Below are 24618 nucleotides of genomic sequence, written 5' to 3'. Positions count from 1 at the left end.
TTTATTTTCCAGTTTAAAACACTCAAGTTTAAAAACCCATATACTAATTATCGCTTAACCTATTAATATATATTCTAGTATAATTTAATCTATAATTTTTTTCTTCTATAGAACAAACTGATAAATCCCCTAAATATTTTGCTCCACTGTGCTCGGCTTAAGCGAATTTTCGTTTATTCTGATTACAAAAGGCGACGTGGGGGAAGGAAGGATGGAAGGTGGGAAGGCAGGGAGCACTTGGGAGGGAGGGGCAATTGCGGAGGACAGAGCGATGGCTGAGGCACAAATTCCAACTTTACTTTAACTTTAATGTTGGGTCGGGTCGGTCGCTCGGTTGCTTGTCGTTGTTCATCGCCGGTTGCTGCTTGCTGGTTGTTGGTTGCTGCTTGCTGATTGCTGGCAACTCAGGGTTCTCGGTTCTCGAATCTCGGCTCTCGAAGCTCGAAGCTCGGTCCCGGTCTCGTTCTCGTTTTGGGTCCGGTCTCCGTGTGTGCTGAGACCTCAGAGCAGTCGGAACGGCGATGACGAAGGTTCTGACGCGAGCACCGACTCCGACGTTCCGATGACTTCGTCTATTACTCTGGCTCTGAATACCCTAGAGATCCGCTGGCTTTTCCTAATTCCCTGTGTTTCTCTGGAGACTATTAATTTTAAGACCTTAAACTTTATGATTTCTTAGAACTTAATTTCTTTTGGGGGTATATTTATATATCACATTATACTCAATGATTTTTTATAATAGCCTATAATAGCCCAAGATTTAAGATAATACGTTCTTTACAAAAATTATTGTTAATGCTAAAATAGTATTATTGTTAAAAGTTATATTTTTACAGTTCATATAATTTTTGTTTCAAAAATGTTTTTTTCGTTATAAAGTAAAAATCATTTAATATCTAAGTTTGCTTCAACATTTTCTAGATTTCATATGTAATTAGAAATTTTATATAATATTTGGCAATCTTAATCTTTCAAATTTAACTTTAACTTTAACTTTACATTTGCCTTTTTGATCCTTCATCGATCGGCTGGCAAGGGCATCCCCCTTTCATGATGGTATTAGCCATTTGAAATTCTCGTTCTTGGCCAGGTCTGATGACTGGTGCCTGGCGACGGCTGATGTTGCCGCTGCTGCCCCTGGTTGCAGTTGCAAGAGTCGCCATCGCAGCCGCTGGTTCGTTGGTTCGTTCATTTGCTGGCTATACTATATATATGTTGCTATTTTTTTTGTCTTCTTATTTTCCATCAGCGACGCCGTCTTGCCTGTGGTACTGAGCCAGCCAAGCCAGCCAAGCCATCCAAGCCAAGTCAAGCCAAACCGAACCGAGCCAGGCCAACCAACGCCATCGCATGCTTCACCTTCGCCCCACCGCACACACAGATACACACGCACACACACTCGGGCACTTTGTGTGGCGGCTGCCTTCCCCATTCAGACCACTCCGCTCGCTCCCCACCGATTCCCCTTTGGGCCACCACCACTGCTGCTGCTGCTGCTGGAGTTTCTTGTTTTCTTTCAGGCAACCCGGCCCCCTTCCACTCATCAACCTTCTGCCTTCTGCCACATCCCACACCCCACACACCCCACTCCCCATTTCCCCATCAGCCATCACCCATTCCCACTCCCCTTCCCCTCCCCCCAAACAGCCAACAGAGCCCAATGCTCTGGCTCTTTGCCTTGTCGTAATTTTACTTGGATTTTTTCCGTTCGCTCGCTCGTTCGCTGGCTGGTTTTCTTTTTCTTTTTATTTTCCTTTCAGCGCGCTGCTTTCTGCGCCGCCTGCGACTCGGTTTCGAAATAAACTTTAATGCGAGCCATTCGTTCGCTTTTCGGTTTTTGGGGTCTCAGTTTCTCAGTTTCTGCTGCTCTGTTAAATTTTCTGCTTGAATTTTGTGCGCAGTCAGCTCGCGATGCAGTTCGAGGCGGTGACTCGATTGGGGCTGCTCGCGGGTTGCTTTAGGGCCAGCTGGAGTTGGCCAACTGCCTGGGCTTGATTGAATGGGAGATCCTTCATCTAGGGGTTAAACGTTGGGCGGATTTCTTACTTGTTCTTTAAAGCGAAATTAAATTTTGGTTCTGATTTTGAATAAGGTATTTCAAATGACTAAGTAATATCTTAAGGGTGCACCTAGGAATGTTGACAAACTTTTTCTAATAAAAAGTTGAAGAGAAGTCTCTAAGTTGTTGAATATTTTAAAGGTGTTTATTGGTTAATGATTCTTCTTGATCTTAATTATTTTTGAACATAAAAATATACAAAATATTGCTTAAGAATGCAATTGTTTCGCATTTGGTTAACCTTTAGAAAGGTACTCTTTAAATAGTTATTGTAAACTTTTCTACTAATCTGAAACAAACAAGTTACGTAAAATAACCATTGATTTCCGGACTAAAACTTTTCTTGTTAGTTCCCACATATAACAGATATTGCATTCTTAAAGATCTCTCTTTAAAGGACCCCCTTTCCACTTGAGTTTAGTTTAAGGACTTCAGTCGAGGAGCTCGACTCCTTTTGCGCAGTCTCGCACTGGGCAGCAACATCGGCAGTGACAGCGGCAACATTGCAAGTTGCCGGAATGCTGCTGCCGTTTATAGTTTCACTATAAGGCGCACATATGAATTTTGCCATCGCTCGCTTTTTGGCACGCAAACGCACACAGCGCACATCGCACAGCACAGGCAAACGGCTAAAGAGCCATAGAGCCAAACAACCAACCCAGTCGGCCAGTCAGCCAGCCAGCCAGCCAGCCAGCTAGCGAACGTCCTCGACAAGCCCAGTCAGCCAGGCCAACGGCAACGGCAGCGGCAACGGCAACATCATCAACAACAACAGAAGCGGCGGCAGCAGCAACCACTTCAGTGCCTCGAAACCCGCCAACCAAAAGCCCCCCCCTTCGTCCCCCTTCGACCCACCAACCCGCTGCCAACCGCCATGGCGTACAATCTGAAAATATAGAAAAAGCAGCGACATTTGGGACGTTCGCTCGTTCGTTCGTTGGTTCGCCTGGTACGTTCCGTCGTCATTCGCTTTTTGTTGGTATCGCTGCGGAACGCTCAGAGCCGGAGCCCCAAACACCAGATACAGATACGAGCGCACACACTCGGCTACAGATACAGATACAGATACACGGACTCAGTGCCGGGGCAGCAACAACGGCAACAACAGCAGCAACAACAGCAGCAACAACAGCAGCAGCAACCTCCTATATGAGTGCGCCCGTACATATACGAATGTATATTTATATAGAGTCGCAGCAACACGCGCACTGGATTCAACGACGGCCACAATGCTCTGCTTCTTCCTTGGCTACGGCTGCAGATATAGATACGGACGGAGGGTCAGAAAACGAATATAGGGTTGGATCTTGTTAGGGGAAAATGGTTTTTAGGGATATTCCACCAAAGGGATCTTTGGGGCTTTAAAAATCCATGAGCTCAAATACTCAACTAAAAATTGTTTTTATTTTTCAAAAAATGAGATCTTAGAATAACTTTTTTTAAAAATCGAATTATTTAAGTTTTTGAGATAAAAATCTGTTGTACATATTTTCCGTTATTAAAGATCACTTTTCAAATTGTTCATTTTTTTTTTTAACATTTTATGGATTAACATATAACATGAATTTAAAATGCATATTCCGTCAAACAAAAAAATTATAAATATAAGATCTTGAGAACATAGATCTTTAAAATACAAGTGAGTCCCAGATAAAAAATGGTTATTATTAAAAGTCATTATTATAGGGTAATACAATAGGATTGAACCTTTTTTAAACTAGTCATAAAATGGTGGTAAGTTTGGAAATGTTGAAAGCAGAAATCTAAAAATAAAACTCTCTTATAATATATTATATATACTTATCTGAAGCGCCCAAAAATCAGGCATTTTCTCCAAAGAGTGTCTCTTATCCTATTTTTAAAATAAACTGTAATTGTAATTGCAGAAAGCAGAAAAAGATAAGCTTTTTAATAAGAGTAAACCTTCTTGATACTGTCGGTATTTATTTAAAACCTGCCTGGAAATCAGAATTTTCTTCAGTATTATATAGCGATATGGCCAATAAGTCGGAACTGGCTGAGCTGGCCGCGGTATCGCCGCAGCATTTGTATGAGCTACCCAGAATTGCTCGAGTGACGCAGATGGCAAGCAGTTCCGAGACTCTCGTTGGCAATATGATGTTCTTGGGGCAGCGACTTCGAAGTGGACTGTCGTCATCGCCTGAGCTGAATTTGAATGCAAAGTCGAGAGTTGTTGTTTTTGTAGTTGCTGCTGATGTTGCTCTTGTTGTTGCTGCTGTTGTTGGTTTGGCAATTGGTGTTGCAGTATCGGCTCAAGAGCAATGCGAGTATAAAAATGGTGATTCTGTTCTTCCGCTTCGCTTCGGGGACGCCTCTCGGGTGTCCAGGTTTTTATTAGCACCCGACTAACGGACACTTGTCCGCTCGCTCTTCCTCTTCCTCATTAGCAAGTTTAATCAGAACTTTTCAAATACTGCGTTTGTTATTGATTATTATTGATTTATAATTGTATTTTAACAGCAAAAATATTGAAGTAAATATCCATACTCTTAGTAGTTAAGAAATATTCTAAAATTTTCTTGTTAAAATTCTTCCTTTTTTTATTTAAAAGTCCTTTAAACAACGCAATCTCTTAATGTACTCGTTTTTAATCTACAAATTACCCTTTGGTTAAAAAAAAAAACTCACTGAAATACCTCGATTGAAAAATATAGCTGATATTGTTATTGTATTTAAAGGCACTTTTTATGTTTTTATTCAAATGTTCACTGTGGCGCCCCAAAAAGTTTGTTGTTTATATGCAGAACTAAGAGGCGCCCTCATTTGGTGAAAATGCGCAGTACGCAAATCTAGTTAGTTTGCACAAAATTCCACAAGAGGACGTTGCTTGTAAAGAACAGCTGATTCCACAAACTATCCAGCACGAGATTGTCGTTTACCAACACTAGGTTCAGGAACTTCGTAGTTTTTTGATCAACAACAAAACCTTTGTTAAATAATGATGCAACACACAAAGCGCATGGTAAGTTTAATAATTAAACTATATTTAATGCTTAGTATTGTAATCTTTTGTGAAATCTAGCTTACTCCGTTGATGAGCGGCCTGCGAAATTTGCCGGCACGCGGTGCAACAACCACGACGGCGACGGCGCCCGCCAAAATTGAAAAAAGTAAGTAGTTCTCTGAAGATAGTTGTGAAATCCAATTAAATGTTAACTTAATAAATACAGCTGTTAACACGGTTACCATATTGGGTCGAGTTGGAGCCGATCCGCAGCTGCGTGGATCGCAGGAGCACCCGGTTGTCACCTTTTCCGTCGCCACACACACAAACTACAAGTGAGTACCGAAGTGCAAGAGTGTGTGTGCGAGGAACAGCATGTGCTCTCAATTGAACTTGAATTTTAATCTCAAAGGAGGCAACACAGTCCTGGTCATAAATATAGCCTCAAAAATGTTTTCATAGTTATGTATATGACATAACTATAAACAAAAATGACATTGTAGTAATATTTCTAAATTTAATGTAAAAGAAACAGCTTTATTTCATTGACAATTTAATTTTTTTCACCGGACTACAATGTCCTTTTCTTGCATAAATTAAAAATATAACTGTTGATTAAATAGTTCAAACATTTACATGCCCATTGAAAGAATAAGAGAAGAAAAGATATATGAAATAATGTACAATATTTTCCTACAGGTACGAGAATGGCGACTGGGCCCAGCGCACCGACTGGCATCGCGTGGTGGTGTTCAAGCCCAACCTGCGCGACACCGTGCTGGAGTACCTGAAGAAGGGACAGCGCACCATGGTGCAGGGAAAGATCACCTACGGGGAGATCACCGACCAGCAGGGCAACCAGAAGACCAGCACCAGCATCATAGCCGATGACGTGCTCTTCTTCCGCGATGCCAACAACTAGAATCTAAGCTAAAAAGACCAAACCTAATCTTAAGCACAAAGTTGAACTCGCAGCATTGTAAGCATTTTTAAGATTCGTATGGATATATTATGTTATCAGTTGTCGGATTACATGCCTAGTTGTATCTCACAAACGTCCTTGGGCTTTGATTTTTCGTTTCCTTTGCGAAGGAGGTTTTGTACTTCCAACTTTTTACTTAGCTGATCGAACTCCTTTTGCACCTTTGTAACCTGGCTTTGCAGGTTTACAATATGCTTCTCCAGAGATTCGAGGGTGCTGTTGTGGTAATCGATGATTTTCTTGACCTGAGATTGCGTTTATTAAATGAGATGTACATTTGTAAATCATATTTTCATACCACATTTGCAGGCGCTACTTTCTCAGCCGCTTCTTTGCCGTACATCATGATCTGATCCCTCATTTGGTTGCACTGAGATGCTGTTTGTTCGGTGGAAAGGAGCAGACCTAACAAATCTTCGTAGGTGGCACGAACCAAAGGATGCACGCGGCAAGTTTTCCTATCAGCACTGGGACATCTTTTCTCCAATCGAGTAACTGCCTTCTCCGCTTCGAGCAAGTTTGTTTCGTTCTCATTCAGCTCCATTTCCAGCTTAAGCATGGAGCGGTTTACCGAGCCAAGGAATTGGTTCACCGACAGTAACTGGTGGTTAAAAGATGCTAATTATTATTCTATAATTAGTGCTTTAACTCCTCACATTTTTGCCATTGTCTAGAACCTTTTGCTCCTGCTCCTTGATGAACTGCATCTTGGTATTAAAATCGGACTCCATTTCAAGGGTGTCATGCATTAAAACATCGGCCAGCATATCCAAATACAGAAACGCCGACGGATCTGAAAGGTTTGTTTTACTCATAATTTAGTTCTGTTTAGAAGGTAGTCGTATTTTGTATTTGTTTTTCGAATATGTTTACTACAAAATTTGGTTCGAGCGAGGTTTGGGGGATAAACCAATGCTTGCTCGTTTGATTTTAAAGTTGAATATGCACTACGGAAAAAATCACAAGCTAACCAAATGTTTAATTATACTCTAAAAATTTTGGAAGTATAGTTCCAAGTAAGGTAAGAGTTTCAGTAAGAGGGTTGCGATCGAGTGTCAGGGAGTTACCATCCACCAGAGACAGCTTATTTGCTACCAACAGTGGAGACCCACTCGAGAGCCGCGATCCACAAGCTCTCTTCGCACATGTGAGCTTGGAGCCACCTTATCGCCATTTACCAGCCGATGTGTGTGTGTTATTCAGCCAGAGCTCCATGGGCCATGCGATTCGATTTCTCGCTGAGCGGGACAGTTCGCAGTTAGCATTTTGCCAGTTCAAATGCTGCCGGCGGTCGGAAGAGTTGATAGCTGATCGAGCGCAACGTCCGCGATTCATTTTCATTCAAGCACGTTGTTTGTCCCGGATTCTCCTCCGTCTTCGCGATCCGTAACTATCAGTGTTCAGTCTTCACTCCCTCGGAAGATGAAGAATTGCTAAAAGGCCATATCACAAGAACTACCATTTAATATTCACTAATAAGGTCAACAATAAATAGCAAACATGGCTGTGGATTATGTGTTGGAGGAGCTCATGGGAAAACTAGGTGAGTTGATTGTGTTGGGAGTGAAGACTTTTAACAAAAGGTCAGCTGTTACGTTGCCAGGCGTCTCCATCCCATGCTGATAAGAACTTGTATTACGCTTATCATTTTGAGTGGTCTTATCAGCACTGCAAGCGGCTATGGATAATATTTGATTTTAGCCGGCGGTATTCGGTTTATCACCACCGTTCTGCCCTGCATTCAAATTTCGTAATTAATTTTTTTTCGGTATTTCGTTTGAATCTCCGCCTAATCTATCCAGCTGGCTGTCTGTCAAGTGCTCAAAAGAAGCCGCCCCTAATACAGTTTTAATTACAACTATTTTTGCTTTCGGTTTTCGCACTATTTCTAATTTAATAAATCCTCAAGGCCGCGGCAACTGGCTGACATCTATGACAGCTTGATAGCGATTCCGACTTGACTTTATATACTATATACTATATCAACACATGTTCGTGTGGGCCCAGTTCTGAGCTGGAGGCTGTCTGACACTTGTTGAACCTTCTTGGCTTTAGCACAGTGACGCTAAAACGATTGCGGCTAACGAGCAAACAAAAATGGCTGGAAAAAGGGGCGGTATCTGCTGAGCCTTTGTCACAAGACTCCAAAATGGGCCCGTCATAAAGATCTTGGGATTTCTAGGTTTATTTTCTTAAAATATATTGTACACCCTAATTGTGCGGTCGAGCTATGCAGTTAGCTTATGGGATATAGAAGTATACGCCCTGTTGACTTGCTTTAATGCAAAGTAGTTAACAATAATTGTGGGAATATAGTGGAAGACCTACAGACAGACAACTATAGTTGTCTAGACTATATGCCCTATTTTTATGGCTCAAGATTTTTGGGTGTCTGATTATTATTATACTATCTTAAGGTTCTTATGACAGAAATAACAATTTGTTTTATACATTTACCAGAAACATTTTTCTAATTAAATCATCTTTATTAGCTATTGAGCACCTATATATTTTGCAAATCATGTTTATAGGTTTCGAACTGAAACAGGTTTTCTATTTAGCATTCGAGAAACCGCAGCCTATAAGAAAGTGACAGGAGAAGGAGAGAGGGAGTAATAAACGCATTAGTAACTTTGCATATTTTCGCATTCATTTGTATCTGTGAAATGCAAAAAATGTAAACTGGTTTGCTCGACTTCAATCGCAAAACCCCTCGGCCCTCAAAACTCACATGTCGCTCTTTCATGTGTGTTTATTTCGTTGAAGGCCTTTTTGGTGGGCAGGCGGCTCTAATTACTTCTTATTTGGAGGCGGATTGCAGTGCTGAATTCGTGAATTTCTGGTTGCAAGAAGGTTGCTATTAAACCAACAACTTACAATGGCTTTGGAAGTGCTTCCACATGCGCTGTGTGTGAAGCTCAGAACAAAGCTAAAGCGACCTTCACTTGTCTGTAATTTATGAAAGTGAAAATTAAAAAAAAAAAAAAGGGAAGCCATAAAGTAGTTGAACTAAACCATGATCTACCTCAATTAAAACCACATAGTATTTTTAAATCTAACAAGAATTCAATGAGGCGCGTTCCCATTAAAAAACATCAAAAATAAACCAGTTTAAATAATTTAAATTTTTAATACAGCGTCATTAAAGCCCTGTAGAAGAGTTTTTATAAAATGATCAGTATTAGCAAGCAAAGTTTTGTAATATTTCATGGGCTTATCAAATTCGCTTATCGCCTTTATTGCTTCCAGAGTAAACAACGCTTTAAACCTGCTCTATATTAAGTTTAGTGAGCAGTGTAGATTTAATACATCATTAAACCTGATTATTAACTAGAACAACAAACATTGATTAAGCCAGAAAGAGAATGTCACATTCAAGGGCCACTTGGCAACGAAAATAGGCCTACTTATATTGGTCGGATGCAATAAATTAGCCGCAACAATAGTACTGATATATGTATTTAGATACAAAATTTAGTGGCCTCTGATTATTCGCTTTGATTTCCACATGACAATTTACTATTAAGAGTGTAGCTATCAATATTTTTCCATATCGACGCTAGAACCATTAAACGCTGATTATGTTTATCAAGGCGAATAATTGAATTTAATTAAGGATTGTGTCAAATTTTAAAATTGAGATTAATTAAGTCGTGCCCTTTTGGCTTTGACATAATGTTACACTTTCGGTGACATAATTTTACACTCCACGCAATCGTTTTAATTATACGAATTTAAAATTCTCAGACGATTCACTCACGAGTTGGCGATCCTAACGTAACTGGGGTGAACGTAACTTTCTATTTGATGGCAAGAGTTTCGCTTAAACGATCAATAAACGTAACCCACAAATCAATTGAAACGGCTGATTGAACATTGGACCGCTCAAGTGTCGAATTCTCGTATCTAGGCTACATATTGTCCATGCCAATAGAAATTTACACAGCCCCTGCCCTCTGACAGAGCGATCGATCGCCCAAGTCATAATCGATTCAATGCATTCTCCCAAGACACACAATTCTCCATAGGAGAGCACTGACTACGCCAAACCAAACCAAACCAAACCAAGCTGTGGGCAAATATTTGACGGGCCATTCGCATGCGCTTCAATTGAAATCGAATTGAATAAATTCCACTTGATTTAATTGCTAAGCCTTTCGAGTGACGACAATGCCAGCGACACCCATAAAAAGTTTGCATCTACATAAAAAGAGGGGGTTTCTTTGGGTTTCATCAATCACCTTCGCTTTTATCGCCAATACGTGGAGTTAGGGTAATGATTATGATAAGTTGTTTAATAATGAAATATATTTTTGGAGTCTGAAAACTTAAGTCCTGATCTTATGTTTCCAAGAAGGGAATTAAAAAACTTTTATAAACTATTAATATAAAATATATGAACAATATTCATTTTACCATAAACTTTGTCAGAAAGGCAACATGTAAAAGTATAAATCAGTAACTTAATTGCAAAAAACATCAAACAAAAATAATGAAGTTCTAGGATACTAACATAAACATACCTTTTTAATTAAAAAAAGATAAATACATTTTTTTCTATAGGAATACATTCTTTTTAATTTGTTTTTTTTTTTTTAATTGTGTAATAAAGCTAGTTTCATTCGTGTTTTTATCTGCTGCTAAAACTATGTACGTAGTGCTTATTCATATAAGAGATAATCACTATCTCTTACTTAGCTGAATGCTCACTCACTATTCTAGCTTATGACCTTTCCCAACCCATCTAAAATTGTGACTTCTCTTTATTCCAGGGGACTTTGGCAAGTACCAGTTCCTGCAGTTCTTCCTGCAGGTCCTCTCCGGCTTGACCGCTGGCATGCACATGCTGTCGCTGGTGACGGTGGCCGCGGTTCCCGAGCACCGATGCTTCATCGAGGGCGTCGACAACAGCAGCTTGTCGGTGACCCCCTGGAACTCGAGCGACATTCTGGCCGCCATTCCTCTCAAGCCAAGTGGTGAGCTGGAGTCCTGCTTCATGTACGATCCCGCCGATCGGGCCTCCAATGCCACTGTTCGCTGCACACGTTACGTATACGACACGACGTACTACAAGACCTCGCGCACCATCGACTGGAACTTCGTGTGCGATCGCCTCTGGATGGGCTCCATTGTGCAGACCGTGTTTATGTTGGGTGTGTTCACCGGCGCCGTCACCCTTGGCGGACTCGCCGATAAAGTGGGCCGGAAGACCGTGTTCTGCTGGTCGGCTCTCTTTCAACTGATCATCGGCGTGGGCGTGGCCTTCATCCCCGAGTACTTCTCCTTCATGGTGGCCCGCTACCTGCTGGGAATCGTGGGATCCGCCGGCGCCTACATCTGCGGATTTGTGTTAACCATGGAGTTGGTGGGACCCTCCAAGCGAACTGTGTGCGGCATTACCTTCCAGGTGAGAATAAACCTACTAGCATATAAACAAAACTTATATATGATATTGCCACTTACTTCTTTAAAAACTATTTCAAAATTGATATAAAATATAAAAAAACAATGTTTAAAACTGATTTATTTAGGAAATAATATATATTTTGTTGAATTTTTAAGTTCATTGTTTTTCTATAAGTAAATGTAGATAACTTATAAGATATACCTTTCTTCTTTAAGTCTTTTATTGAATATGCGACATACTTTTTAAATACCTGTTCTATTATATTATATTTGTCAATCTTGTTGACAATCACCTTGCCACCTTGAATTCCCCAGATCAGCGGCATCTCATTAAATTTTTACATATTGATATTTACTTAGCACTTAATCTCGGCTGTTTTCCCCCGCACTAATGCGCTCTAATCTTTTCAGGCTGTTTTCGCTGGCGGCATCATGTTGGTGGCGGGATGGGGAGCCCTGATCCACGACCGGCAGTGGCTTCAGGTGGTCTACGGCCTGCATGGTTGCCTGTTCCTGGGCCACTGGTGGCTGCTCGACGAATCTCCACGCTGGCTGTGGATGCAGGGCCGTGCCGCCGAGGCGGTGGACATTGTGGCCAAGGGACTGAGGATCAACGGTTCGGGAATACCGGTGGACAAGGAGTACTATGTACAGAAGGCCAAGCAGCAGCAGGCGGCCACGGAGGAGACCAGTGCTGGATTGAGTGATCTCTTCCGCACTCCCAACCTGCGGATGAAGACCTTGAACGTGTGCCTCTGCTGGTTTGCCAATTCCATCGTTTACTACGGACTTTCGCTCAGTTCCGGCAAGATGGCCGGCAATCCCTACCTGCTCCTGTTCATCCTGGGCCTGGTGGAGTTCCCCAGCTACATAACCATTGTGTTCGTTCTGGATCGCCTGGGTCGTCGATCGATCACCTCCACCTTGATGTTGGGTGGTGGCTTGTGCTGCATTGTGGCCGCTTACATTGCCCAGGGAAGCAGTGCCTCCACGACCGTGGTGATGGCAGGAAAGCTCCTCATCGCCGGATCCTTTGCTGTCATCTACAACTACTCGGCGGAACTGTTTCCCACTGTGGTACGAAATTCTGCCATGGGCTTGGGATCCATGTGTGCCCGTCTGTCGGGAGCGCTCACTCCGCTCATCTCGTTGCTGGACTCCTTTGATCCCAGGATTCCGGCAGTGCTCTTTGGCGTGGTGGCTCTGATCTCCGGTTTCTGGGTGATGTTCCTGCCGGAGACCATGAATCAGCCCATGCCCGAGTCCATCGAGGATGGCGAGAACTTCGGCAAGGGCGACACTTGGTTCAGCCAGTGCGCCGGTCGCAAGAAGCGCCAGAATAGCGTCTATCCCGATGATCCCGAGCAAATGGTTCCGCTCAAGAACATCGAGAGCAAGTGAAGTTAAAAGCCAAAGACGATTGTGCAAGTGTCCCGAATGCAGTTCAAATTTCTTGTTACCCTGTTTGTCTTGTTAAGAATTCTACTCTTCTGCCTAGTAGTAAGTTTTAAGAGTTTCTATCCATTCCAAGTGAATAAAGTTATGCTAAAGTGTGGGGATAGCCACTTCAGAAGGCTTGAACCAACACTGTGCCACTATAAGTTGTTTGTAAATTATGAGTTTTATTTTGTAAGCTAATAAAGGTATTTAAAATAAAAGCCACCCTAATATGCAATTCAAAAAAAAAAGGCCTTCTTTTAGGTTGAGTCATTAATAGATACCTACAAAATTTGAACCCCAAAAGTATAATACAAATGATCAGCTAAAGCTTGTGGATTTTCGTATCGAGCGGGTATACTATATTGGTTTTATGGTATACCATAGCTCCCCGCAATGTTTTCCCAAAACTTTTCCCCCAATTAAAGTTTATCCCCTCCCCAGAAGGGCAAACCCAATTCGAGTTCCTTTGGCCCTGGAAAGTTTTCAGTAATTTCCACTCAATTGCACTATCCAATTGCCAATTGTCGACAGGGATTGCCAATGTCAAATCCATAACCATCGCTGCCACGTGCCACTTGCCACTTGCCCCACAGCATGTTTCCTGCTGCACCAACCGTCAATTAAACTTGTCTGAAAGAGTTCTGTTTCGGGTTTTTCTGTTTCTGTTTCGCTTTTGTTATTTCTTCTTTTTTGTTTTGTTTGGTACATTTGAGAACATTCATTTCGAATTTGAATATATTTTTTCAATTTAAGTTTTAACTACACGTAGGCATATAGATTTATATACGTATGCATGTATGGCGATATCTGATGCGATACCGCTACACCATTTCGCTGGCTTAGAATTACATTAACATTTACATAGATATATTAGCTTTATATCTGGGATTTCGGATCGCGGTTCTCGGCAGCGCCTCTGGCAGCGATTTCCCATCGAAGGTACACAGAGATAGAGATATCGTTAGCAGGTAGTCGCGATGGGTTAACACACCGATATTCTTACACGTAGACACACTCAGATCGAGAGAGATAAACACATCTAGATGCGGTTGCTAGCCAAAGAACTTGTATCAGAAGCCAATTCGGGGGTAAATGCTACACTTGAAGGAGGTTGGTGGGTGGGAAAGTATGTATGTGGGTCATGGGAGTTCGAGTGCCTAGTAATACAAACATACGAACGTAGCTAAATGTATGTGTAAATTAATCACAATTGAATTTGAAAATATTTACAAAAAAATACTCAATCCAAGCCCCATCCATCTGCGGATCGTGATCGTGTCGTGATCGGTTCCCAACCCGTTGTCCAGTTCGTTTGGATGCTACAACTCAAGTTATCAGCTTTGTCTTCAGCTTCGTCCACCACCGGGTGATTATGCCCGTTCCGGGCACTTCGTCTGGACGATCGGCGTCTTGGCCTGCAGCCCAGGAGCCGTGTCCGCCAGCATGGCCGTGTGCACAATGATGGCCGGCTGGTCCTCGCTCTGGGGATGCAGCTCGTGCGACTCGCCGGGCGTGAGACTGGCCAGGGCGGCCAGCAGGTCGTGGTTGACCAGCGGCTCGCCCTCCTCGCGCGGCTCCCAGCCGGCTGGCGGCGAGGCGGGTGGCGAGATGAGGAACTGTTTGACCGGCGCCGGCGGCTGCAGGTTCTTGTTGCTCACCGGTGTCACCGGCTGGGCGAAGTAGCACGTGATCACCGTCTTCTTGTTGAACTCGTACTGGTGCAGCTTGATCCGCGCATTTGCCGCCGCAATGGCGTTGTCATAGTTCACCCTCAGGCGGCGGAAGCTGCGCAGCCATTGGAACGTGGCGGATTCGCTGAATGTGCGGAATAGCTCCTCCATCGAGTGCTTCAGCTCCGGATTGGTGAACACCTCCGAGTGGATGTTGGTCACGATGATCGAGGTGGGTAGGTCGTCAAACGAATCGGCATCCACCTCCGGCTCCGTGTCGCTGTCCACATCGCCCTCCTTCGGCAGCGACGGATGCTGATTGGGCAGACCGTCGGCGGCGTTGATGAAGATGTCCTGATCCGGTGACATTTTGTCTATGCTCCCGCCTCCGCTGCTATTCTGGGTCGACTTTAGTTTGTTCTTGCTTTTGGCGCTCCCGTTGGCGCTGTTGTTGTTGTTGTGATTGCCGCGTGGAGTTGTGGGCGTGGCGTCACTCGCCTCGTCAGCTCCTCCAGCAGCGTCGGGAGTGGCTGGATCGGGTCCATCGGCAGACGCGTTGTTGTTGGACTTGGCCGCGTCGGACATGGCTGCCTGAAATCACAGAAAAAGGAGTTAGAACCAGTTATCTCAGGATAAAGGTATTCTTAGAACTGTAAAATAAAAACCACCAGTGGTTAATTACGCTTTATTAACGTTAATTTACTAATAAAAAGGTGGAGTTAGCTTTTAACACATTCTCATAATATCTTCAAAGCGGTAAAAAAAATTATTCTAAGTGCCCGCCTTTTTTCAAAAGTTCAATAAGTGGTTTTTAAGCTGACCTTTAAAGCACCTAAAGTTCAATTAACATCGGGAATATTTATATTTCTCCTCAGTCATTTCGTAGAATCAAGAATTATTTATAACTAAGCTCATTACGAACAATTAGCATAGTTTCAAGGGCAATTCCTGTGGGAAGCTAGCTTCTGCTCGGAATCTAAATTCGTACAAATCATTACTGCTATTTTTAAATAAGTACGGCCCTTAATTATAGCTCCGAACGCAAAATAACTTTACAGTAATTGGATTCAACAAGTCGGTGACATTTTCCATAAATAGAACTGTCAGTGGGCCAACCTTCACCGCCAAACATTTCTAAAAAATTGGTAAACAGCGCTTGCAAATTAATTCCACACAAGGACCAAAGGGTGATGGGCAAACAACATTGGCATTGGGCTAATGTTTTTGTTTACGTAACACGTTTGCAACAAATTTCAAGCGCCACGCTACGACAATAAAAAATTGCTTACCACCAGCAACCCTACAGCCAATTACGCGACCGAAAAAACTACAGACCTGTCTGAGTTTTGAGCGGAGTGGTGACGGGGGAATTCAAGGAAGTGTGTCTCGGCGCAGAAAGGACTTAAGTATCGACACGTGAAGCCAATCAATAGGCTCCACCAACCAAGCGGTTGGAGTATCAAGGGGGATTCGATGGTGACGCACTGTTGATTCACAACTGCGCTTGATTTTATTGTTATGCCCGCGTGGCACAAAACTAACGAAGAGGGAAAAGCGCCAGACGGGTGATTAATAGTGGCGAATTTTTTGTGAATGAATGAATGAATGACTGGAACTGAGGAACTGGCGCCACGTTGCTGGCGTCAGAACAGGAATACGAATACGGTGACGTGTGTCTGCTTTCGCACCTGTGACCGGCATGAAACCCATTCCCGAGGAAAAGAATCCGAAGGGAACTTTTAGTGTGTTTTATTATAATAACTGGCAGTCGTCGTGCTTCTGGATGGGCGCCCATTTGTATGCTATAAAAATAGCATTTTCCCCTAATGTTTTATTGTGACCCATGAATCAGCAATATGCAGTGAGTTAATTATACGCTGTTTACCCCGGGGAGGCAGCTATTTTGGCCAAATGCAAATGGTTCCTTGCGCCGGCTTGGCCAACCGAAATTGTCTTAGTTTCGGGTGGTGAAATTTGCAAACTTTTTACGAGACGCCATTTCGCGACCGAGGGGCCAGGGCCATGGGTCGAAAATGTTTTCTTTGTTTTTCTTAATTAGTACTTTGAGCATAAATTACAAACCCGTTTGAAAGAACTTTTAATGGATTTTAATTAGAATTTTGATTTTATTGTTGCCATAACAAAATCGATTTCTTTGGCATTCTAAGATGAAGAGATAATTTGTTAAGAGGTTTTAATTTTGCTTAAGCCATGGCGTTTATAACCTGGCGATGCTCTACTTAATTTCTAGCCAATAACATTGCTGATGGTCAAAAACATTTCAATGCCATTTAGAAGTGCACACGTGCAGTTTTTGTAAATTGGGTAATGTATTTATGTTATCTCGTGCAATTTCAATTTACATAATTTGTTTATCTTTGCCCAGTAATAAATGTTTTTCTGAGATCATGATCTACCTAAGCACGCAAATAAAGGGTCCTTCTGTGGAGTGGATAGCATTTTAATTTAATTAAATTGCAACAACCCATTTGCGATAAGCCATCTTACTTATGCACTCCGAAAAATGAATAACCACTTGAAGGGACGACAAGGCCAAGTGCGATGTTTTAAAGTGTGCCAGACCTCTGCCACCCGAAATATCCTGCCTGAAGGATTGTTGCCACTTCTACTCTTCCTTTTGTGACCGCGTTTTTTGTTGACTTTCACCTCAACGCAGCCAAGCAGAGCAACAACAGAGCCAAGCGTAGCTAACAATAAAAACAAAGGCCAAAAAAGAACACAACGCCGAATTGATCTATTTCCGGATGATTGATTTCCTTGAAAGGACACTCCCACACAATTGTTACTTGTGCTCGGAGCGGAAGTGGAGGGGGCTCTGTATGGGTTTTGAATCCAGGGCGAAACTTCGTTCGTTCATGACGTGTGTACTTAGTTCGTCGGGGAGCTTGATCCCTATCTCGGGAGGAGCTCTTGCGAGGACGTTGGCAATTGCAAGTCAGCAAAAACGAGCTACTGGCATGCAAATTGTTTGGCCCCGGTGTGACGTCATTGTTCCTGCACGCAATCCGTTGCAAAAAAAAGCGAAGAAAGCTGGCCGAAAGCGCACTGATAACTAGACAAAAGTAGCTCTCAGCCCCGCCCACTTTTCAGAGGAGGGCGGTGCCGTGGTTTCGACATGATGATGAATTGCCTGCCGGTCGTTAGCCGGCGACCTTCACTCATTCATAATTGCTGTCATCATTATATCAAGTGGTCGCCCCCCTCCTCCTCCTCCCGGGGAATCCTGCCCTCCATCCGTCCCCTTATATGTTATATCCATTCACTCGCCAATCCATCCATCCTTCGGCTCATCCCGTCATGAGAGACTTTGCAGACTTTTAGCCGTAAGTAGCCTGGCACACAAGCCACCTCAAAGACACGCAAAAGCTCTTTAAATCATGTGAGACGGCTTTATTGGGCTGCTCGAAAAAGCCGCACACAAAAGAGTATAAAACAAATTGGTTAAAGCGATGTAAATGTTTTACACAAGCAATCTGTAATGTTTCCCTTTAAATATTCATGATATTAACATTTAAAGGATTTTCTTTCCATAAGCTCATGGTGTTCGAATAAAGTAAACTATCATATTCACATTCATCCTTAAATCCCTTAAGCGCTTAAATTTGTGAATTGCAATTTAATTGAAACTCGTCCTCCACTTAAAATGGATCGGTCGTGTGTGAATGCGAATGCGAGTGAATTGTAGCCTTATTTACATTATCGTCTCGTTTTCGTGACAAAAGGCAAATCCCATGAGTGCGTTTCCACTCTTCATCACAGATGCTGCTGCAGTTTGCAGTTGCCGATGCAGATTCAGTTTACCCTATTTCAATGCAAATGCAAATAATGTTGGGGGCGAGATTAATTTGATTTCCTGTTGAAATTTTAAACTTTCCCTCGAACCAATTCCTGCCAGAGTCAGATATTCGCAATTGATGGGCATTTCGCTGGGAATTTAATTAAAATGGTACGGGTATTTTTGCCGAGCTCAAAGCTTGTTTTTGTTATTACATCTTCTTGCTGCGGTTGCTGCGGGGCTCGCTGCTCATATTTTAAGCCTGCAAGTGTCGGCTTCGTTTGCCACATGTCACATGTGTTGCTGCAACCGGAATCCTTTCAAGGCGAACGCTAAAGGTCAGGCGGTCAGGTTCGGTATCTGGCCGTTAGGCAGGTGGACGAGAATTTTATCACACATTCTGTGGCAGTAAAAGGTTCGCAAGGTCACGCGAAACGTGTCTGAAGCGCAAGCCTCAGCTGGAAGATTTGTTAACAGAATTAATTGAATCCTAATTAGTTTGAAACTTCCATCTGTTCAACCAGCGTTCTCTGCTCATTTGTTCTGTAAGTTCTGAGATTTCTAATTCGCACTTGCATATAGAATGTGGAATGCTGGAAATTTAAATACACCTTTATCTGCACCTGAAAGTATGCTATTCTTCCCACACATCCAAACACACACACACACGGACAAAAACACACACCTAGCCCCTTTGTAAATGAGCTCTGCACAAAACCGAGTTGACTTTCCACGGCTGCTGCGGTTGGATAATTGCTGCCAAAGGTGAAACGTTCACCAAAAGCTTACCTACCGTGGGCTGATTTACCTGGGAGTGGCACAAACCAGGTGGGCGGACGTGGGCGGAACGGAACAAATACAGCTGATTGGCAGGACATTGATTGGTCGCATGTACCGTGTGTGCAAAATGCAAAATGGCTTAGCTTTGGTCTGCAAATCAGCGGGAATTGTGTGTACTAAATACCCAGCGAGACAAAAATGTAAAGCTAGGGTCAGATTAAACACCTCTATTTAAGGAAAATTTTATCCATGATACAAAATTGGATTTCTTTTGAAACAAATATATTGAGTAATCTAATACATTTAGGTATAAACGTCATCATTTCTGATTAATTATAGGTGGTCAATTTATAAACGAATGAAATATGAAACCAATTCCTTAATATAGTAACGAAATCACACCTTTTAGCTCAGAAAAAAAAAACCAATTACCATCCCATCTTCGAATCAAATAATTCAATAAACAGATTAATTACACCGAAAGTTATCGGTTACTTTTCTGAATGAACTTTTATTTGCCCATCGGCGGCGTTTCGCACTGTGTGTCCCGAATGCTCTTACTAATTCAATAGGCAGCTGTGTGGGTTTGTTTTGTGGACTCATTAAACCTAATCCCCTTATTCATGGGGCAGTCCGCCGCTGGCCACCCACCGCCCATGGAGCATTCACGAGGGGCTGCGATGATAGCAACTCGCTTTGTTGATACTGAGCACTCTGTGGGTTGCTCTCAGCATCCGAGGGGAATGCTACTGAATCTGCTGAATTTACCTATTGACATTGCATGACAATATCAGGTTTTCGTAATTACCCGACACTTTCAGGCATAAACTGTTAATTAAATCATTTACACACCGATGGCCCGCACCGCAATAGATTTGTAAACAAATTTTGCAGCAAGTGTATGTGGCAAACGGATTCTGACGATTGCTTTAGACTTTTTGGGGCAGAATATTCCTGGCATTTGGACTGACCTTCAATCGGAATTGCAAATTCTGATGTGGCCCACACACCCGTCAAAGTTCACCGCCACCCCCTCCGCCCGCTACTTTTGCAAATTGGATTGTTATCACTCAAAGTCCTTGGGCGATTCGGAGGAGTTCTTCCCTCACCCCCCAAAAGAAGTCCTCCAACAACCATCGACCAGCCCCTTTGTTGTCGCCTGTCACTCGCAACTGTGCGCCTCCATGAGTGTGCATCTGTGGGTTTCTCTGCGGGGCCGGCTGTCTTGTCAGCGTTTTGACACGAAAATAGTTTGGCCAACTTAGCTATGCAAAAGCGATTTATATTAAGAGCCAGCCATCGCCGACATGTGCCGCCCGAAATTCCCGAATTCGGGGAGGGGTTTATCAAAGTTAACTGTGGTTTCACTTTTGCGCAGGGCAGAAGATCAATAGTTGCTGCTCCAATAAATTAAACATTTGCTTAGGCATCAAACTTTCTGTGCGCCAGTGCTATCAGCAGTTCAAGGTTAAGTTCAGATGGTTGAAACCAGATGGTTATTTTAAATCAGGGCCACGGTAGTCCCCTACTTTGAAGAGCTTCTTATCACCAGTTCCCAGTGACGCACCAAACGGTCGCATCTAGCCCCTTGCCCACGAAAAAAAGATAACATTTGGCTGTTGCTACTATCGATAATTGAGACGTTTACAGCCGGTATATACCTCAAACCTCAAGTCCAAACGAGTCGTGCCAAATCGACTTGACTACCGTATGCAAGGTTTCGAATACAATCGACGGCGATGCCAATCAGACCGATGTGTTAAGTGAGTTAGGGGCACTTTTGCTGGGACGTGACGTCAGTGCAACTGCAGCTAGATCCAGTCAAGCCAATTGACGAAAGAGCCGACGGCAGCGGTTGGTCTGTACTCAATTCATCAATTGGCAAGCCCCGGCAAAAAGGCAGCAGAACGGCAACAGCAAAGAAGCTAGAAAACAAAACAAAAGCGAACGCAAACCGAAATAGCATAAAATGGACAACAGACGACGCGACAACAGACCGCACCGCAATCGCAGGGGGAAAAAGATGAGTTGCTTTTATTTTAAAACCGTTTCATTTATTTTGCGTCAGCAGCGCCGCTCAATGAGGAAACGCTGCGTATACATAATTTTCTGGGCAAATATACGCACTCTCATATCTGTCCGCCGTCGATTGTAGTCGGTCCCAATCAAAAGTACGGACGAGTGATCTTTCCGGTCTCCACCAAAAACAGTTTGTTATTCCCCTCTTGCCAGCTCTTAAAACTGGGTTGTTTTCGAGTGATTTCGATTCTGATTTAAAGATTGTTTTGGGAAAATACTGCTTAGCCTTGCTTTCATTACCACACTTTATACTTGACGTCATTTATATAGAATCTATTCTTGAATTAATCAAAACATATACATTTTTGTTCAAGTGGGTCAAACCAAAACACAGCAAATCAAATATCCTATATGATATTTAATAATAATCAGTTATAATAGACTAACATACAAAAAAAAGTTGATACAAGGAAAGAATCTTCAAAGTTTCTTGTTTAAATGGGTAATTAAACCAATTTCGACGTTAGCATGATTCTATGCAGTAATGTAAAAACTTTTAACAAGATAATAGCTTAATAACCGGCCACATTTCTTGGCTGCATATAATAGCTGTTATCTGCTAATAGTTCCTTCCCAGCTATCTTGTATTCTTGTTTTTAATCGCTCTAAAACACACATCTGTTACCCATGACACGATGAGTTGCTATTTTGTTCACAGGCATTAATTTGTCATGATTCTTTTGAGCGTGCACTTTATCCGAAAGTCTGAACAGCTGGCTGGGAAATGGAAACCGGATTGGAAACGGCGAGTGAATCTTTCTTCGCTGCTCAGACAACTGGGCGCCACTGGGCATTGTGGGGATATTTGTGGCGATGGAAAAAAAGGACACAGCGACGCAAAGGTCGCTATGCAAAGCCAAGGTCGAGACTTACAGCCAGGTCATTGTGTTGTGTTTTGCTGGCAGTAACAACGCCCACGCACTCGCCCTTGTCAACTAGCCGGGTAAAAAATAGAATCAAATACATATTCGTAGAACAGGAGCTGAGCAACAGCAGCGCTCTTATTTTATTTGCATTTGTGAATTTATTGCTTTCGGTTACGTTTCGCTTTGCCATTTCCCAACTCGTTGTGCTGCTTGGGGAATTTTCGGGAATCGTTCGGGATTGGGTTTGTAGCAGCCAGGGGCTTCTACTGTTGCTCAAAGCAATTAAAATTTCACAAAAAAAAAAAACAAAAAACCGACGAAAGCAGCAGCAACAAAGCGACCGCAACAGTGGCAACAAACCTCCTCAATCGCCCCCGCTTATATGTATGTACAAACATACGTCTTCATTTTTCAGCCAAGGACTTGCCACGCTTAAAATTCAGGCAGCAGCCGCAGAGTTAAGGCCGTGAACAGTGGGCGGAATTTAATTTCAAAAAACAACATATACTTGGCTGTTCTGATCTTTAACTACCTTAAGTTAGAAGTCGTTAACTTCAGAAATGTTTCTTCTTTAATTGAAGACTTTCATGGGTGTACACAGTTCAAAACGCCTTTCAACTTTAAGCATACTTTCTTCGATTTGGCTTAGGTTTCAAGCTCTTAATCTTTTATTTTTTAATTAAATAGAATATATTTAGTTTTACTTTTGTAATTTCACCAACTTATGCCCAATCTATCAGTAGCCCTAACTATATTTTTAAATTGTTCATCATTGCAGTATGATTATATCTTCTATTAGCAAGGTCTCTTGAATTTTATCTATATTTAATTAATTTCATCACTTTCGATGTTCATTATGTGGCCAAGAATGTGCTTGAAAAACTAATTTTGTGCTTTTTACTGCCACAGTGCAGTGGCTGCAAAAGTATGCGATAACAATAACATGGTCCACTATGTGGTAGGTGTTGGGGTTACGGGCTGTCAGTCACGGTCACGGCTGCAACCCCTCCCCCCGCTCCCCTTTCCGTTGAATTCGAGTCCGGCAAACAATGGCTGCGCGGAGGACGAAGAAGAGAGGAGAGCAGAGCAGAGTGGATGATGGCCAAGGATGAAGGAGGGAAATTCAATAACAGCAGCGGCAGGAACAACAAATATCCTGCACCCACGCAAGAGTACCAGGAACTGTGGCAACAACAGCTGCTGCAGGATCAAAACGAGGTGGGTGTGGATTCGAGGACTTAAAAACAGGAGCTAGCCAAAAACAAACAGACACGCCGAAACCAGAATACGCTTTACCTTGAATCAAAGGGGGGTTTTAAAATCATTAATCACAATTTATGGGGGTTACCCTTTTAAAGGGGTTCACCCTCTTCTGTTTTTCTGGATTTTATCTAAGGGGGGGTTTTGTGAAAAAAGTTCATTTCCTTTTGGGAACTTTTTCCACATATAATAAATTGTGTACATATGTACATATTTTACCTTATTTATATTTTTGGGATTTTATTGTAATCTTATTTAGACCTTGTGTGTTTAAAATATCACACGTCAAGTTTATGTATAATGTTGGAAAGTAAATTTGCTCAATAATTTAATTTCAGTTGAAAGATGGTTAGAGTATGGCTTTGAAATTCGAAGTTCCCAGTAAGCCGAGTGGATTGAGTTAAGATCATAATTTTATTACTCACACTTGAAAAAGCCTTTGTGAGATTTAAAACCCCACGACTAGCTGTGCACGCCATTGCAAGGGTAAAATTAGAACAACAAAAACAGCATGGCATTTCTGTTGGCAAATAATGGCGTGTGCATAAAAATAAGCAAAATGGAAACCCCCTTCTCTGCGGGGGCTGGGATAACCTTGTACTTCTTTTGATAAAAACAATTTGCTTTTTTCCTTGCCGTTTTAGCGGCTTTCGGCTGAATGTTTATAAACAAATCGCAAGAGAGGCGGTTGACAATGGGGGTGGTTAAAAAGGGGGTGACTTTTCGCAGACGCTGCGGCACCCACACAAAAGACTGAAAGTGGTAACACAGCAACAATTTGCACGTAAAACTCAGCTGCTGCGTTACATAAGAAAGTCTTGCAAAAAATAAGTGCACAGCTCAATTTGGTATGCAAATGGACCTCTTTCACAAATTACTCACCGTTTTAAAAACTATTCAGAGGCCAAATTGCGATTCGGTTTTATGCGCCAATAACAAACGGCACTTTTCCCCTCTTTTGTTGTTGTGTTGTTGCGTTTTCCTGCTGCTGTGCGAAGTAGTTGTTGTTTTTGTTGGCTGCAATGCAACGGGAATTCGCAAGTGCACCGCTATTGTTGAATGTTATTTAGCCGATTGCCATCCAAGTGGAAGCTTCCAGTCTGCGTCATTCGCGGAGACGCGCTACTTTACGTTCGACGACACAACCGCTCGCGAAGAATTTTGTTTTTGGGAGAGAGGCGAAAATCAGTCTTACCAGACAGCGAAGTGCCTTTCCCCAAATGCTCCACCAAAAAATGCTACTAAAAAAAACTCAGTTCCCACACAAAACCACCAACTTAAATTGGTTGTGAACTCGGATTTTATTGCGAAAGAA

The 24618-nt window shown here is 42.5% G+C and overlaps 4 protein-coding genes across 4 annotated transcripts; 2 read left to right on the top strand and 2 right to left on the bottom strand.

The window, feature by feature from the left end:
* The first annotated feature begins 4908 nt into the window (after positions 1 to 4908).
* LOC108098044 (single-stranded DNA-binding protein, mitochondrial) lies at positions 4909 to 6079 on the top strand. The gene is made up of 4 exons (XM_017200713.1): positions 4909 to 5042; positions 5103 to 5190; positions 5251 to 5359; positions 5724 to 6079. The coding sequence occupies exons 1-4, from the start codon at positions 5019 to 5021 to the stop codon at positions 5944 to 5946; spliced, it is 444 nt and encodes a 147-aa protein (XP_017056202.1). The 5' UTR covers positions 4909 to 5018; the 3' UTR covers positions 5947 to 6079.
* Positions 6002 to 6958, bottom strand: LOC108098037. Its single transcript, XM_017200701.2, has 3 exons — positions 6663 to 6958; positions 6305 to 6607; positions 6002 to 6251 (listed from the first exon to the last, which is right to left on the bottom strand). Exons 1-3 carry the CDS (start codon positions 6819 to 6821, stop codon positions 6054 to 6056), a joined length of 660 nt encoding a protein of 219 aa, XP_017056190.1. The 5' UTR covers positions 6822 to 6958; the 3' UTR covers positions 6002 to 6053.
* A 297-nt stretch (positions 6959 to 7255) lies between these two features.
* LOC108097367 (organic cation transporter protein) lies at positions 7256 to 13025 on the top strand. The gene is made up of 3 exons (XM_017199616.2): positions 7256 to 7549; positions 10779 to 11413; positions 11824 to 13025. The coding sequence occupies exons 1-3, from the start codon at positions 7507 to 7509 to the stop codon at positions 12811 to 12813; spliced, it is 1668 nt and encodes a 555-aa protein (XP_017055105.1). The 5' UTR covers positions 7256 to 7506; the 3' UTR covers positions 12814 to 13025.
* Positions 13026 to 13569: 544 nt separating this feature from the next.
* Positions 13570 to 24538, bottom strand: LOC108097384 (protein sarah). Its single transcript, XM_017199639.2, has 2 exons — positions 24186 to 24538; positions 13570 to 15113 (listed from the first exon to the last, which is right to left on the bottom strand). Exon 2 carries the CDS (start codon positions 15105 to 15107, stop codon positions 14223 to 14225), a length of 885 nt encoding a protein of 294 aa, XP_017055128.1. The 5' UTR covers positions 15108 to 15113; positions 24186 to 24538; the 3' UTR covers positions 13570 to 14222.
* Positions 24539 to 24618: the final 80 nt, after the last annotated feature.

This window comes from Drosophila ficusphila, unplaced genomic scaffold (assembly GCF_018152265.1).
Source record: "Drosophila ficusphila isolate 14025-0441.05 unplaced genomic scaffold, ASM1815226v1 contig_791, whole genome shotgun sequence".
NCBI lineage: Eukaryota > Metazoa > Arthropoda > Insecta > Diptera > Drosophilidae > Drosophila > Drosophila ficusphila.
Note: the sequence above shows the minus strand (reverse complement) of the source record. Positions and strands in the feature narration are given on the sequence as shown.